The sequence below is a fragment of the Sorghum bicolor genome, chromosome 5 (genome assembly GCF_000003195.3).
Source record: "Sorghum bicolor cultivar BTx623 chromosome 5, Sorghum_bicolor_NCBIv3, whole genome shotgun sequence".
Taxonomy (NCBI): Eukaryota; Viridiplantae; Streptophyta; class Magnoliopsida; order Poales; family Poaceae; genus Sorghum; species Sorghum bicolor.
The window spans coordinates 58,094,200-58,112,251 of record NC_012874.2 but is presented as its reverse complement, the minus strand read 5'-3'; the positions used below and the strand labels follow the sequence as shown (position 1 = coordinate 58,112,251).

The window sequence follows — 18,052 nt, the reverse complement described above, 5'->3', positions numbered from 1 at the left end:
ATGGAAGTCAGGAAGCGCTACTTCCAAGTCAGCGAGGAACTCCTTGAGCTCCTGGACCCTGCCATGCCATCCATCGACGCCAGGCTACAAGCCGTCGCTGCTGCTCTGCCCGAGCTGGCCGTGGCAGCGGCGGCGAAGGCCATCGCCGAGTGGGGCCGCCCGGCCAGTGACATCACCCACCTCGTCGTCAGCACCAGCTCCGGCGCACAGATGCCAGGCGTCGACGTCCGCGTCGCGTCCCTGCTGGGGCTGAGCCCCACTGTGCGGCGCACCATGATCTACTTCCAGGCGTGCGCGGGCGGCGCTGACGCGCTCCGCGTCGCCAAGGACGCCGCCGAGAACAACCGCGGCGCCGGCGGGCGCGTCCTCGTCGTCTGCGCCGACGTGCTCAGCGTCATGGCCTTCCACGCGCCCGACGACGACGAGGCTCGACGACCCGAGGGGATCGTGGCGCACGCGCTCTTCGGCGACGGCGCGGGCGCCGTCGTGGTGGGCGCCGGACCCTGCTGGGACCCCGTCTTCGAGATGGTGTCCGCCGCCCAGACCACGATTCCGGGGACGGAGCGTTTCGTCACCGGCGACTTCAGCGCGGCTGGCGTGGGATACAACCTCGCGCCGCTCGAGGTGCCGGTGCTTGTCGGCGACAACATCGAGCGGTGTCTGGCAACGGCGTTGGATCCGCTCGGCCTCCCGAGCGGTGCCGGTGCCGGTGCTGGTGGGTGGAACAGCCTCTTCTGGGTGGTGCACCCGGGCAGCTCCACGATCATGAACAGCTACGAGAAAAGCTCTCCGGCTGGAGCCCCGGAAGCTGGCAGGCAGCCGCCGGGTGCTCAGCGAGTACGGGAACATGATAGGACCGACCGTGATCTTCGTCCTCGATGAGGTGGTGCGCCGCCGCCGGCAAGACGGTGGGGAGGGAGGGGTCCTGGTAGGTCTCAGGCCGGGGTTCACCGCCGAGGTCATTGCGTTGCGTAGTCTAGCAACGCCACTTTGAGGCTTGGTGAACACCACATGGGGCTATGAGGCTATGTGGCTATATATTAGAACTTTGTTAGTGGGGATATGTGCATGCAAATTAAACCTGCAAGAAAATAAAGTTTTAGGTGAGAAAGGTTTATTTCAAATAAAGTTTGTTTTTCTTGAATATATACAAAAGACTTGCATACCTTTTGTAGTTGGAGAAACTCCAAGAAATCCTTCATATCCTTTCTAATTTATTGGAATAGAGATTTTTCACATTCTCTACTCTAGATTTCTTGCTAGCTAAAGATATTAAGCGAGGATAGCTCTCTAAAGTACATACAAGATATAGAAAAGCTATTAAAGGCTATAAAATATAGAAAACGGTTTTTACTCAAATGACTCTTTATATGATGATTTAAAGAATAATTTTTAAAAAGACTTTCAGAAATGCTCTTGTTAAGATAGGGGAAAAGGTTCACAACAACGTGTTTAGGCGTCCCTGGAAAAATGAATGGTTTATCCCTGGCATCAAGCGAACAAGAACAAACAAACCGAGTTTTTGTGGCGCCTGATTTGTGCCAACCGTTCTTGTCGCGCCATGGAAGCATATTGGGGCGTCCTGTTCGTTCCAAATCTCCCATGCAACTAGGACAGAGATGGTGTTGGCGCCTCGTTGGTTTACCATGCTCCATAGCTTTCGCACATATTCACACCTGTCGATAATGAAACCACATCCTGTGCTCATTAGCAATGTCTTAATTGACGACGGCGTCAAGGATGTTCCACTAGATTTGCCTTGCGAATATAGTTGGTCATGAGGTCCGAGTCCGTTAGCCTGGTCCGATGCCCGGTATTTTGGCCTAACTCAAACACGGCCCGGCCCGGTGCTCTGCATGCCCGGGCTAGCACGGCCCGGGGGAGCAGGCCGTGCCTAGGCCGCACCCTAGGCACGCAGCCCGGCACACGCACGGCCCGCTCACAGGCACAGTGGCAGGTTGGCCTGTTAAGAGCCCTATCCCCTCCGAAACCCTAACTTCATTGTTCTTTCCCTCCCCACCGCTGCATCAGGCAGTCTCTCCCGCACCGCAGTCGCAGGACTCGTAGCTCGCGGCCTTGCGCGGATGCACCCTCGTCTTCTCCCTGACGGGTTCCTTCCTCATCTCCTCCCTTCCTCTGCTTGCCACCTTCCCTCTGCTCGGCTTCGCGAGTTCACAGAGCAGCGCACTGGCGCACCACACGGCGGACGCGTGGCCCCAGCCTCACGCGCGACCACACAACACTCACCTCCCTCCATGCCTAATGCCTCTTTCTTTGGCTCCTTGACTCTCTATCGGTGAAGGTGGCGGGGGCGCGGCACTCTCTCAGCTACACGCCCTCGCGCCTTCGGCTTGGGGGCTCCTGGCATGTGCCGATCGGACCGAAACATTGGTCTGACAGATTTTCCCACTCAGCGCGCACAAGCCAAGAGTAGTAGCGATAGGTTCGGGTGGATGCTTCTAGGCTGATCCATGCCCACCTCATCCCACGTCAGATGTGAGCTGACTCATCCCACGTCAGATGTGAGCTGACACATGCAACTGCTTTTTTAGTAGATTTCAAAAAGTCATAACTCTTAAACTAATTATTCAAATTAAATTCTGATTACACCAATGGTTTTATTACAATAAATTTTTCAAAATAAGATCCCACATGGATATATTTAAATAATATTTTATTAATAAACATTTATCTTATGAAGGTAGAATATTGTTAAGCAGAGATGATGTTCTAGGTTCATAGAATAATGTTCCATCTTCAACGGAAAAATGTTATTAGTTTAGAAGAATAATATTATAGTTTAGGTTCATGATAATATGACATAAAAATATATATAGACAAATAACATAAATAAATAATAATAAAATTTAGAGCAAAGCATAAGGGAAAACATAATAAAGAAAAATTAAAACAAATATAACATGGATACTTTTCAAACATCATAAAATAGACTATAGAATATCACATGTATAGTAAATAATTATCACTAAATACATCATACAACATCATAAAAACATTATAGAACATTGCATATATTACGTGAAGATCACTAATGTATCATAGAGCATCACATGTATACTAAGCAGATATCACTAAAATATACCATAGAACATCCTTAAATATATTATAAAACATCATTAAATACATCATAGAACATCACTAAACACATGATAGAACACAATATGTATATTGTATGAACATCATAGAATATTGTTTTATGATAGAACAATTTCTTTTATTATTGGACAAAGGTGATGTTCTAGATTCAAAAAAACAATATTCCGCCTTCACAATACAAATGGTATTATAATATACAAAAATAAATACAAATATAAATAAACAATAGTAAAATCTGAAGCAAAGCATAAGGAAAAAAAAGAACATGTAACCGAAAAATTTTAAAGAGCATCGCAGGGAAACATCCTAAATATACTTGGAAGATCACATGTATATTAAAAGAACATAACTAAATACACCACAAAATATCACTAAATACATTGTAGAACATTGCATATATATTACATGAACATCACTGAATACATTATAGAACACCATATGTGTACCGAGTGGACATCCCTAAATACTTTATTTATATATATATATATATATATATATATATAATCAGTTATTTTTACACGTACGCACGCACGCACGCGAGGGTGGTTGCGGCCGGACCTAGGAAATGGGCCGGTGATGTCTCCACGGGTTTGGATATAATCCAATTGGATCTGACGTATGCGGACGTACTCGTATATATAGTAATTAAAAATATAGTAATTAAAAATTGTGGCGATACGTTGTTAACAAATCCCGTGAATTACGACTGGGCGACTGGCCGGCAGCTGCCATGTCTAGCTCGTTTCAAAATTGTACTCACATGTACATACCTTCTAATTAAAATGATTGAGTATATACTACACTACTAAAAAAATATGGACGGAAGTACATACTCTAAAAATAAACATTAAAATGATCATATAAGTATATGGATATACTCTCAAATTCTATAAGTATATAAATATACCTAATTTTCTTATTAAAGTATGTGTCCATACTAATTCACCTAAAACAATATAAATTAATATTAATAAAATACCTAATGTCCTTATTAAAGTATGCAACCATACTTCTAAAAAATTGGTATATACATATACTACTATTTAAATGCACATATTTCAAAAAGTCAGGTACCCCAGCCCAATGTCAAAAGCAAACAATTTAAACCAAATCCGTTTTTTATTATAGTTGTCAGCATGCATGTATATATTTGCCTAAAAAATATACACGTATATACTCGCCTTAAAACAAAATACCCTGTTAGATAGTATACGGGCCGGACTCCACCCTCCACGATCTCGGTTTCCTACGTTACCTCACATCCCCGACGTCTGTTTCCTTCGCACGACGATAGATCAGTGTAGATACTCGTACGTGTAGAAAGGAATTACCCTATATATATATAGGTAGCTACAAAATATCTTATTTTGTAGCCAGGCCGGCCAAACCGACCGAGCCATCCACCATCCACCAGGCGCGCGCTCGACCGACCCTAAATTACCGAAGCTGCTGCTAGCGAGCCGGCCGAATCTCGTAGTTAATTACTATTACTACGGGGAGAGACCGAGCATGCACACCCTACGTGAGTAGCGCCAAAAACGTTATTGCTGCTTTCCTGTTTGGACTGAGCGTGCGGGCCGGAGCTAATTACGTGAAGCAAGCCAGCTGATGCATGCAAAGCGTGTATAGATGGGTTACGAGAATATACATGCGGCCTTCACGTACGGTGCCATACTGCCATGCATGCAAGCCTGTGTACAGATGGGGTTACGAAAAATATATTCATGAAGCTGGTTTACTAGTATAAACTTGCATGTGTTACGAGAATGCTAAAGAAAATACAAATCTCTATGATATTAAATATTTATAGGTAGTTACGAGAATAGAGCATGATGAGCCCAATTTACGTGAAACTAATTTGGAGTCGCTCAAGATGTTATGTAATTTGGATTATAGTTACCACAATTGGTATTTGCACTAAGAATATATACGAGAATTCTATGTTATGAATTTTCCTCTAGCATTACGAGAATATTTTTAAATGGATCTCGTAAATATTTACAACAGATATTTAAATGGATCTGGTTAATATTTAGGATAATCTTCATTAATAAGTATTTATGAGAATCTGCCCTAATAATATTTACAAGAATAATAAAATATTTATAAGAATTTGCGTTAAGTAATATTTACGAGAATCTACATGAAGGAGTATTTACGAGAATCGACACTAAGAAATGTTTACGAGAATCTGCACTAAAAGATATTTACGAGCTTTTACATTAACAAATATTTACAACAATCTGCATTAAATACTTACGAGAATTTGCACTAATAGTATTTACGAGAATCTGCAAATTAGAAATATTTGTGAGAATTCACACTAAGAAATATTTGCGAGAATCCGCACTAAGAAATATTTACAAAAATTTGGTATTCTGATTATCCAACTTAATTGAAATAAATAACATAAAGCTAACAATGCAAACAAATACATAATTCGATCGAATTCTAAATAACAGTATTAGATACATTTGTGGAAAAAAGAATGCATTTGTGCATCTAATTAAACTAAACAAACACACGAGTACATGGATCTAATACATCCATTATTCAGCAGATTTTGTTGAGAGAAGAAGCTCCTCCGTCGAGCTGCACGGATGATGACCTGAGACGATTATTCGCCTCAGGTTCGTCCGGCCGGTGAGCCATAATGCATGCACATTGTGGCGTGGTTCCGAGTCGACGAGAAGGACGCGCACAGGCAGGTCGCGCTTCCGACTCGACGAGGATGCGCACAGCTAGGCTGCCAATGGGGAGGGCGCCGCACCGTCCAAGCCCAGCGTCGCCTTCACAAGGGAGCGCGGCCGCTGCCGGTCGTCGCAGCGCAGTGCACAGTGGAGCAAGGCCGCGTCGTCGTGGTGGAGCCAGCACCGCCACTGGTTGCGTCGCGGGGAGTGGGGTCGCGTCATGGGTTCTCGTCGCCTGGGAGGCAGGCCGTCGCGCCCTCGCATGAGCAACGAGAAGGGTGGACAGGGAATACTTGCCGTCGGTGCACTTTTGTGAGATCCAGATGCGGAACGAAACAACCGGAGAGAGAGGTACTAGAAGGGAGAGTCGTCGGGGACCAGAAATGATTTAGGAAGCGGCGTCATTAACGAGCCAGCCAATCCGCAGGGAAAGTATTTTGATTAGCGGAATTGAATCAATGCATGCGTCCGAAGGGGACCACTAAGCCAAAACCAGGCGCCTGACCATCGTGCACTGGTGACCGTGTCTTGCGAGTTTTGGTCCGGCTACAAAATATAATATAATATTCTGTAGCTAGCTTTACACTAATAGTTATATATATATATATATATATATTATGTTAACACCACTAAATACGACGTAGAACATCACATGCATATTAAGTGAACATCACTAAATGCACCATCAAACATTAATAAATATATTATAGATTAAAAAAATCATAAAACATCACACATATATTACGCGAACATTAAAAAACACCTTAGAACATCACATATATACCATGAGAACAAAAAAACATCACAGAACATCATATGTATAACAAGTAAACATAAAACATTACTTATATACTACATGAAAAAAAACCAGCATAGAAACATCATAAAAAATAATAAAAAATAAAATAAAAAGAAAATAAAAAACGAATGATGCACAACAAGAAAAAAGAAAAAGAAAAAAAAACTAAATAAAGATTAAAAAATAAAAATATGAATTAAATAAAACATAACTAGAAAAGAAATAAATAAAATAATAAAAAGTATATCAAAATAAAAAATAAAAGATAAGATAAAAATAAAACATCACGGGTACATCACACAAACATAAAAAGTAAAAAAGGGAAAACAGAACTAAAAATAAAATATAAGAAAAAAAACTAACAACCAAGAGTTAAGGAAAAAAGATAAAATGACGAAAAGAAAAACAAAAAAGAAAATAATATGGAAAGAAAAGATAAGAAAAATAAATTATAAAGTAATGAAAATAAAAATAAAACATACATACTTACCTACACCGCTATGTAGTCGGAGAAAGGAAATGAGAAAAGAAAAAGAAAATAAAATAAAATAAAATAAAATAAAAGAAAAACAAAATAAAATGAAAACATTCAGTACGTTCATACCCTCAGAAATCCTGCAAGTCGGCAGCAGCAGCTCTCATCCCTACATTTATCGCATGGAAAAAAGCATAGTTCAGGTAAAGGCTAACGTGAAAATCAGACGCGGGAATCAGCACACGCGGTTTCGGTCTGAATGTTCGGACCGAAAGATTTCTACCTTGGCTCTTCCTCCCTCTCTCCGTGTGTTGGCTTATGGTGGGCCTTGGGCTAGCATAGCCCGCCAAATTTGTCGTGTCAGACCAGCACGGCACGAAAGAGGGCCCATAGAACTGTGTCTGGACCAAAGGCGAGGCACGAAGCACGCAGCAACGCGGCCCATGAGGCACGACGGCCCATGATGACCCAACCTCCACCGGGCCGTGCTAGCTTGTTATCGTGTCGTGTCATGCCATGGCCATCTATACTTGCGAACAAGCAGGACACAAGGACAAGATCGATAGTCTCTAGTGGTCTCATACAAAGCAGAGCTCACTCGCCCACCTCCAAACCTTGTCTACGCTAGCGGTCAGCTACTGAGTTGTCAAGTGTACTTGCGTCGAATGGCAGCAGAGCCTAGATCGCTCAAATCAGCTTGCATTGCAACCAAGCAGCGAAGATGATCCAAAGGTGTAGCGCCCTTATGCCGATCTCAGCATCTCACCAAGTTTGTGCCGCCTTTATTGCAGCATGTACATGCTTAACATGTTCTATCTTCATCGTTGAATACTACTCTGAAATTCATGATGTTTGCTCTCCCTAATGTTTTACACCACTCTCCCCAATGCTTCGCACTACTGATTGGGAAGGCGCATATCTCGATATGATGTTTGAATGTTGAGGAAAGCACATGCTTAATATGTTCACCAAGTACTAAAAGTATGTGTTGTTATTTTGCCGGATGCAACCATAGTATTTGCCACCTGATATTGAATGTCCGCCGGTTATTTTGTCGGATCCAACTGCATTTTTCCATTTGAGAGGGCCTCCGCCTGTCTCAGCAGGAGAAGCAGCGAGGCACAACAACAAACATGGTTGGGTGGATTCCTAGATGGATTGGTCCTGAATCCACATATCGGTCTAAAAGTTTTTCCGTCCACGTATTAGATGAAGGTGGAGGTATGGAAGAGCCCCTAGATCCCTAAAGATGCTTTGCTTTTGATCGGTAGCTCTCCCCATATGTGGTTGACATCGGTCAATCTACTGAAGCGGTGAAGCCAAAGCCATCGTGTTTGCAGTGTGATCTTGTCTAGCTTGAAGTCGGCCCAAGAATCTTATTGGGCCCGCAGACTGTAGGCCAGGTCTTACCCCGAGGGCCCCAAGGTTCTTGGGCTGGCAGACTGTAGGCCAGGCACAAATAAGACGGCCCAACTTACGCTGTTATACGGGCCAGGCTAGTAGTCTAGCGTTCATTTCCGTTTAGCGTCCGTGAATGTATCTTCTTCCAGCTAGCCGTGTAAACCTTGTTTGAAGCAAACAGCACCTGTTGATGCAAAAGCTAATTAAAACACTATATACTATGTGCCATAGCTTTTTCCTTTTGATACTATGACTCCTCGCTAAACTTGCATTAGTTTTGAAACAGGAAGAGCATACGCAAGTATTAATTAAAAAGAGGGGCCAGCAGATTTGTGCTGAAGATTTGCTAACAATCGATGAAAATTAATGCCAATGAGTCAATGACCAGTTGATACATAAACAAATGATCAATCTCAAATGCAATGGAACAACATACACTACAGTAACAAACACGTACGCACATCGTGTACCCCCTCATGTGATCACCTGTGAACTGAACATCACACTAGACATGCACATGAACAATTATATATCTACGCAATTATGATTATATTATATAACCGAATTAAACCCCTTGTTTAATTAATTTGTGCATACCGCCCCCTCGTGCGCTTCATGCTTACGTCGCGCCTTCGTTCAGGCTGGGGGTGGTGGTGGCGGCGGCGCCGGCGGCGGCAGTGTCGACGACGTTGAAGGGCTCCCAGTGCGGCACGGTGTCGCTGAAGAACCTGCCGACGACGCGCGCCTCCAGGACGGCGATGGCGTCGGGGTGCTTGATGCAGCGCGGCGTCTTGTACTGGTTCACCGACGACCCGTGGGAGACGCAGAGGTCCATGAGCGCGTCGAAGGCGCCGGTGGACACCACGCGGATCTCCAGCGGGCCAACGGACCGGTCGCGGCTCCGGCACCGCTGGTACACGGCGTCAAGGCCGGCCTCCACCTCGGCGCAGCACGCCGCCATGACGCGGGCCGCGGTGTCGCCGTCGCCGGGCATGGGCGGCGTGGGCGTGAGCTCCCAGAAGAGGACGTAGTGGCCCGGGATGGAGGCCGTGTCGGCGTAGGCGGTGTACTCGGAGAGGATGGTGGCGCCGCCGAGAGGCGCCAGGAGGCGCTTGGCGGCGGTGACGGCGCGGAGGAGGTCGTCCTCGGAGGTCTTGTCGGTGTCCACGCTCAGCACCACGTTGCGGCGGTGCACGAACCGGAACTGCGGCGCCGCGTTGTGGAAGCCGGACACCTGCAGGATGTCGCCCACGCGGTACCGGTACAGACCTGCATGCACGCCATCGTACATAGACACCCGTCAATAACTTCAAGTGGTTTTGGAGCAAAATAAGTTCCAATTTAGGCCTTGTTTACTTCCCAGAAAATTTTGCAAAAATTTCTAGATTCACCGTCACATCAAATCTTTAGACGCATACATGAAGTATTAAATATAGACGAAAATAAAAACTAATTGCACAGTTTGGTCGAAATTGACGAGACGAATCTTTTGAGTCTAATTAGTATATAATTAGATAATATTTGTCAAATACAAACGAAAGTGGCACTATTCCTATTTTGCAAAAAATTTTGGAACTAAACAAGGCCTTAATTAGAAGGGAGAAGAAGAGTCAAAGTCGTTGTTAAAAAATATAGAAACAATCAGCCTTTTCTTAGTTAATGCTTTAGAAGGCACACAAATGTCTTATTAAGTAAAACTTCATAATTCTCCCTCCACTTAAGAATACCCAATTTTCGGACATGCAACGGTTTGTAAAATCATTATCTTAACTGATATTTATAGATGAATGTATTATAAATCCCACATATGATATTTTAAAAACAAGATAAACTATATTTAATTTTCATACTTTCAAAACTATTTTTTTCTGAAATTATTCATAGTTGTATTTGGACCAAATGTTGCCAAACATTTTGTATGACCCAAAGAAGTATTATTTGAAGGAAACTAGCCAAAATAACTCAAAAACAAATGCCTTGTTATATTAAGTAACACTTCACAATTCTCCCTCTACTTAAGAATACCCAATTTTCAGACATGCAACGGTATCTAAAACCAATATCTTTACCTGATATTTGTAGATGGTTTTTTATACATCCCACATAGTAGATTAAAAAAAACTAGATAAACTATGTTTAATTTTCATATTTCAAAACTATTTTTTCTAAAAATATTGATAGTTGAATTTGGACCAAATGTTGTCGTAATTTTTTTAGCCTAAAAATTAGATTGGTCAGGTAAAGGTTTGAGACCTAGGGCTAATTAAATTTGTTCCCTTTTTTTCTATAATATTCAGTTTTCCTTTTTGTTAGTTTTCAGCTTTGTTTATGTATATTTTTGTCGGCTTGTCGTGTACTCTCTCCACACCTATAAAGAAAGTCGTTTTGAATATATGGTTTGGGTTAAACATTGGAAATATAAAATCATGAATAATTTTTAAGTTGTTAAGTTTGGAAATGTAAAAACTATATGAATAAATTTGTCTTAAAAATACTTTTATAAAAATATACATATACCACTTTTTAATAAATATTTTTATAAAAAGAAGAGTCAAAGTTAGGATTAGAGACTGTGTCATTGTTCTAAATAACTTTCTTTATGGATATGTGGAAGTATATGTTTGTTACGCATGATTGTTGTGGGTTTGAACGGCTCCTCTAATCTTGAAATCCTGGCTCCACGCCTGAATAATGGACGATAATGTTTCTTTTTATATTAGAAACGCAAGGTGTTTGTTAAAAGAAAATTTTAAGATAACTCCAATGTTTGGGGGCACATCTCTAGCCATGCATGCTACAATGCAATAATGGTACTTTGACTATGTGCCCCCACTAGCACTAGCACACTTCCGTGGAGCATTTCCACATGCAGTGACTATATACGTTGATTGGTTGATTCGTTGCACTAAGAGCAAGTATTATAGTAGGCTGTAAGCCAGCTAAATGCTGAGGTGGAGGAGAAAGAAGAGAAGAGAGAGTAAAATCGAGTTGTAAGCTTACAGCCGGCTCAGCACAAAAACCAAGAAAGTCTGTGAGACAGACAAGTGGGCCATGTATTAATAGTGATGAGCTAACTATTATATGAGTGGGCTGCAAGAAGGCTGTAAAGAAGTCTTACAGCTAGCAGCTGGCTGTATTATAATACTTGCTCTAAGAGCAAGTATTATAATAGGCTGTAAGCAGGCTAAATGCTGAGGTGGAGGAGAGAAGGGAGGAGAGAGAGGAGAAGCAGACTGTAAGCTACAACCAGCTTAAGGCACAAGAACCAAGAAACTCTGTGAGAGAGATAAGTAGACCATGTATTAATAGTGAATAACTAACTATTGTATAGGTGGGCTGAGAGAAGGCTATAAGGAACCTTGCAGCCAGTAAGTAGGCTGTATTATTAAACTTTCTCTAATTATTTTTTCTTGAGGAGCATAGTCTAAGGTATCAAACATCAAATAATGATGAGCAAAGTTCATATTATTCATGGAAATGCAAGACTGAGAATTGAAGTTGTGGGGGTTGAGGATGGAGGTCGCATTGGCTGGATATCATTCTTTTACCTATCACATCTGCTTCTATAGTTCTTGTGGCATATACATTATTAGCCTTTTGGTTTTAGTATCGTATTACTACTACTACTACTACTAGGTGAATTTGTATTCTTGTTCTTTACTCCATCATGTTCAGAAGAGACTAGCATTTACATCAACGTCTCTAGATGCACAGTTGATTTCTTTTAAAAAAAGCAGCAAAAGTGTATTTTTTAAGATTTTCCATAAGAGGAAATAGTTAAGAAATATCATTGGTACTTGGAGGAATAAATAAAATATTATTTACTGATTTGGAGGAAACGGAACCTTTAATTTACATGAAGTGGACAGGTCTGCCCTGACCTTTCTTAATTATCAACTGCCAAACAATATGAGTCTATCAATATCTCATTGTCTGGTGAAAGTGATGAGTGTACTGCCAATGCAAACACGAAAACTAGGAGGCAAAGTTATTTACCTTTAGGATTAATTAGTGTACTGTCACTGATATAATTTGGTGAACGTGATTGTACTTGTCAATAAAATAAAGCTAGTGGGAGACTGGGCGTCAAGAATTGACACCCCATTGGCCAACTGGGAGATCGCAAACAATAAGCACCCATACATAATTATCTTTTCTCTCTTTTTTTGCCAAAGTCGTAATTATATTTTCTAATGCACAAGAAACGCATTTGGTAAATTTAAAATATATATGATTTATTTATTTCCTTGCTTCTACAAAAAAAAAATGGATATTTTGTGGTAAGTGCATACACACCGCTTAAATTGAAACGAAAGCATTGCCTTGTGCCTTATGCATTATCATTAATTATGAAAATACGAGAGTAAATAAAGAAACATAACAGAGACGTACTACTATATAAAATACTGCATGCAGTCAGTACTACACTGTGGCTGCATAAAGCAAGACTCACTTCTGTCCACCAGTAGAGGAACACAGCGAGTAGACAGGAGAAGCCAGATAAACAACTGATAGAAAGCGAAACAAAAGGCACTCATCTTTTCAACCCACACGCCTACAACACTACTTATCTTTGACATACGGATAACAGGCGGCCACCATGACATCCAAAAAGTAATTCAACATGCATATCAATTTCATTTTCAGCCAAAAGAGTGCACGTAGTAGCCCCCAAATTCCGTTATATAAACAAGCACCAAGTCATTTCAAGAAAGCGATTGCTGTAAAACACTATAGTGTTTCTTTACACACTTCAAATGGGGACACGGCCTTCATTCGTTCGGCAAAGCAGTTTGTTTTTGGGGGCATGTCTGGCTTCATTGTGGTAAGATATATTGCCATATTCTTTGAATTATTAGGTCTTGTTTGCATGTAGCTAGATTCACATCAATCCACATGGGTTCGAGCAGATTGAAGTAAAAATCTGAACTATATTTCACCTCAATTCACCGCGGCACATGTGGATTGAGGATTATTTGATAACATCCAAACAAAAGTGCGGCGTGCCTAAACCCACCTTCCCCCACCCACCAGTCCGTGACAAAAATGTAGTGCAAACTCATATAGGTGAAAACATGAAGACTCAGTTTAAAAAATATACATCTATCACTTGCAAAATTTTGAAATGAATATATGTGGTTTGTTGCAAAAGTTTGGATTCAAACTCATTTTATAAAAATTCACACAAAAATTATAAATTTCAGCGTATGTGCACTACAAGACATTCCTAAATATTTCGTATTCATGTGCAAACATGCACTCTTATTTGTTTCCATTTTTGCATTAACTTTTCGAATTTGAGTCCCAAACTTGCAAAAAAAACACACATTTATGGATTGGATCGATGTGCATCGATTTATGTCTTTTTTTAAATGAGTTTGAATATAAAACTCTGTCTATCACAGATGGGACCGCAGAGTTTTTGTAGCATGCAAAAACTCTGGCAGAAAACCAGAAATTGCTAATGGTCTAATGGAGAAAAAAAAATTGTGCACGGCGGTGGCTCACCTGTGAACGTGGTGACAAGGAGCTCGTAGTAGCCTCCGGCCTCGACGTCGACAAGGTCGACCACCTTCCCGTCTTCCCGAGCCTCCTCGCCGTCCTTCTCCACCTTGATGAACTCGTAGTAGCACATGTTGGGCAGCAGCGTGTACGCCACGTCCTCCGGCGGGTCCAGCGGCCGGAGGTTGATGCCGAAGTAGCACTCCGACGAGGCGTACATGGTGGACACCAGCGGCAGGCCGCCGCCGTAGAACTCCAGCAGCGGGATGTACTGCGCCATGGACCCCGTCACGATGACGTCGATGTACTTGGTCCGCGGCCAGAGCCGGCGCACGATGCCCCGCCACGACGACGACGACGACCCTTCGCACTCGGCGGCGATGGCGTCGGCCAGCGCCGGGTCCGGCCGCGCCACGACCCTGGCGACGGCGTCCCGGCAGGCGGCGTCGGTGACGCGGGACGCGTCGACGCGGCCGGCGCGGATGTCGTCGCAGAGCGCGCGCCAGTGCGCCTCGAGGAACTTGACGGCGCGCAGGAACGCGGAGGCGAAGACGGCGCCGACGCGGAGCACCTCGCCGCGGCGCGCCAGGCCGCACAGCAGCTGCGCGTACATGCTCTGCGCGCTGTCCGGGCACAGGATCGCCTCGTTCGGGCTCGTGTACCGCGTGTACGGACTGTCCGGCCGCTCCCGGAAGTGCCGGGACTTGTAGTAGCTCGTCAGCACCGGCCGCGCCACCAGCCCCGACGCCGTCGTGATCTCCGGCTTCACGAACAGCAGGTACATGCACCGCCCTTTGTCCAGACCTTCCACGTACCTGCATGCCGACATCGATCAACACACGTAGGATCGATCCAGTTAAGTCACCACCACACGTGTGCTAGCTTCGTCTAGACATGGAGAGATGGGCACTGACACACACGTACTTGTTCATTACGGGGACGAGGAGGTTGTAGAGGAAGGTCTTGCGGTCGAGCTCCTCCTCTGTGGACGGCATCAGCTTCGGCTGCCCGCCGGACGTGCCGGAGCTGACGACGAGGACCGCCGTGAGTGGCCGGAATTCCGACGATGATTTACTAAAAACTGCAGGTTTTGTGTGGAAACAGTAGTATGTACCTTGTGAGGAGCTCGGTGATGGTCTTGGAGGAGATGAGCGACGAGGGGGCGCCGTTGGCGATGCGCTCGATGTACGGCTTGACGTCCTCGTACTCCACGACCGGCACGCGGTCCTTGAACGTGGCGGCGAGCTCGTCGGCGTCGCGTCCCTCGGCGCCGGCGCCAAGGAAGCCGCGGAGGTAGTCGGTGCCGGCGTTCATGGCGAGGATCTCTCTGAGGACGCGCTGCTGGATGGCGCCGGCGTGGGTGGTCAGGTCCTCGATGAGCTGCAGGCTCGCTGGCCCGTCGTGCGGGTCGCAGGCCGGGATAGTAGGCGGCAGAGACGACGGCGCCCGCGGTGGCATTGCCGTTGCCGGCGAGTCTGTGGTGGTGGTGGGGGGTGAGACTGAGGAGAGGAGGCGGTGGTGACCATGGTCATGGTCGAGCACTGCTGGGGACGTGGACATCGTCGTGGTTGACATTGTTAGATCCATGCATGCGTGCACTCTCTGTGCCGCCAGGGCATGGAGAGGCTTCTAAACTGCTGCCTTTGTTCTTGTGCAGCTACTGTTTGTTGCAGAGGTGAAATCCTCTTGCTCTCCATGTCCTATATATATCTCATCACACGTCTATGTGTGTGTGTGTGTGTAGAGAGAGAGAGAGAGAGAGAGTGGTGCTGTCTGATATTTTAGAGGGAGAATGAGTGTAGAAGTATGCTGTGACTGAGTGATTGTTTGAGAGAGTGAGTGGGAGGGGATACAGTACAGTGGAGAGAAGCTAGCTGTTAGTGATTTATTTTGATCTTTTTTTTTTCTCCTCTGTAGTGCAAGTGCAACAAATTTATGGGGAAGAGAGCACAGGGTAGTGTGCAAGTCATTTGTGTCAATGGCCTACACATGTGGCCATGTCTTGGAGCTTGTGATTAGATGCATCTATTATGGGTCAAAGCTTCATATGGCTGCCTCCTCAACTTTGGTGTCCCTTTTATGTTTTCTGCAATTGTCTGTGTTCTTCTTGGCAAACACGGCCAAAGTTCTTATCAGATGAGTCACCCGATTTCAGTAAAAGATGCATCACTTCTATAGACAGAATGTGAAAGGTACCACCTTTTCTGGTCTCCTAAGGGTAGTGATATTCATGCATACATATGTTCACACTGATTTTTTTTAATGAAACACATGCATAGTTTAATTGTTCTGAATTTTGCATGAACTGAGCTTTGTTACTCGTTAGGGGACAGCAGTTGGAAAAATTACTTATGGTTTACCACACTTTACAAAAAGTAAATCTATCATACTGAAAACAAATATGTAAATCAATGAAACTGAGGCTTCTTAATTTCAAGAAAATCTAGGTAGCTAGGTCCACTGGTCAATCATATCCCTTCTCCTGTACACACACAGGAACATGATTTATTTTAGTTTATGTGTGTATGCATCTGAAATTTAGAGCTTTGCCCTTCTTTAGCTGGCCTTCTGACAACTGCAGATTCTAGTGACAAATAAGAGATTTTCTTCGATGCCCTTCCAGGTGTAGAATAATAAAGCCAATTGATTCCTTGACCAATATGGGTAGAACTGTTACCTTGATCAGCAATATCAATTTTTTGGTTGGATGGCCATGTCACCAGGAATGTACTGACCATGTTGTCAAGAACTTTTATATGCAATGCTAATCTTGTATGATGCTTTTGTTTAGTTTCTTGTTTCCTGCTTGCACTATCAGTGTTTAGGCGTGAAATGGACTGCTTAAGGTTGTGATCGACACAATAATCTGAACTGATCACAAACAAAGCCTGACTTTGACAGAAATATTTGCAGGCTAAAAAAAATAAGCGGATTAGTATCATTTCTGACCTTCCAATGACCTACTCTCTGGGGCTATTTTAATGCGTGAAAGTGTCTCTTCTGGTTGATGCTATGTGAGTTCCTGTCATGAAAACATTTTAGAATGTTAAGCTGACCTTTTGGAACATCTTAATTCCAGTCAAAGCTAAGAAGTAGAATGACACACATGGCTAGTCTCTTAGTCCTAGCTGTCTCACTTTTGCTGGGGATTAAATATGAACCTAATCATCGATGCCCACAAGCACATTCAGATCCCAGTGCATCACGTAAAATATAAAATTATATATCAGAATGGGGTTAAACTACATGCTCCCTGCACTGTTACATCATTTGATAACTTTGGTTGATTCTTTATTTGGGAAATCTGTTAAATCAGATGTGAGGTGATTTATTTAGTCAGTGTGGACAGCTAGAAGATTTAGAGAGATCATGAGGTCAGGTTTGCGCCAGCTGTCCACATAAACAAACTTAAAAATTTGTCATGCTTCCATGAGAAAGATCTGGGATTGTTAACCATGTCAAGCTGATCAAATTGGCATCACAAACTGTGCCTACTTTCATCAAAATTGTTCATTTTTGCATGTTTTCCTAATCAACTTGTTGCTCTGATACTAATCCAAAGACACAGCTGTTAACAGGTATCAGATAACAAAGCAACTGTGCTGGTTGTAGCAGTCAAACGCACTGTGTGACAAGATGTTGATACAACTGTACACACTCGTGTCCTTAGAGCCCTACTGGACACTGAAATTTCCAGCATATTGTTTTTCCAACTAGTTTGGCAATTGGCATTCAGGTTGGCATCCAAGAGCAGAATGTTTGGAAATTTTCAGGATTTTTCTATTTCAAACTTGAACTGATTCTTGATTTTTTTTTTCTAGCTAAACCCTTCATAGTTCATACAGACAAGTGACAGGGCGAACTTGGGTGTGTGTTTTTCAGGTTGCATTGTTGACATATGGAAAGTTTCATGAAGAAAAAAAACCATGATCATGGCTAGATCATGACAAATTCAAAGATATAGTGTATACCACAGTATAACTCTTAACCCCCATAATAGGTGTTTTCCAGATGAGGGGCCTTAAATTGTGACTGTTGTTTTTATAGATCAAGATGTCTTTTCCGTAG

At 43.4% G+C, this 18,052-nt stretch overlaps 1 protein-coding gene and 1 pseudogene across 1 annotated transcript; one reads left to right on the top strand and one right to left on the bottom strand.

The window, feature by feature from the left end:
- On the top strand, positions 1-994 carry LOC8083169 (annotated as a pseudogene).
- LOC8064802 (probable indole-3-acetic acid-amido synthetase GH3.13) lies at positions 8,791-16,049 on the bottom strand. Its single transcript, XM_002449554.2, has 4 exons — positions 15,099-16,049; positions 14,909-15,010; positions 13,991-14,799; positions 8,791-9,751 (listed from the first exon to the last, which is right to left on the bottom strand). The coding sequence occupies exons 1-4, from the start codon at positions 15,569-15,571 to the stop codon at positions 9,102-9,104; spliced, it is 2,034 nt and encodes a 677-aa protein (XP_002449599.2). The 5' UTR covers positions 15,572-16,049; the 3' UTR covers positions 8,791-9,101.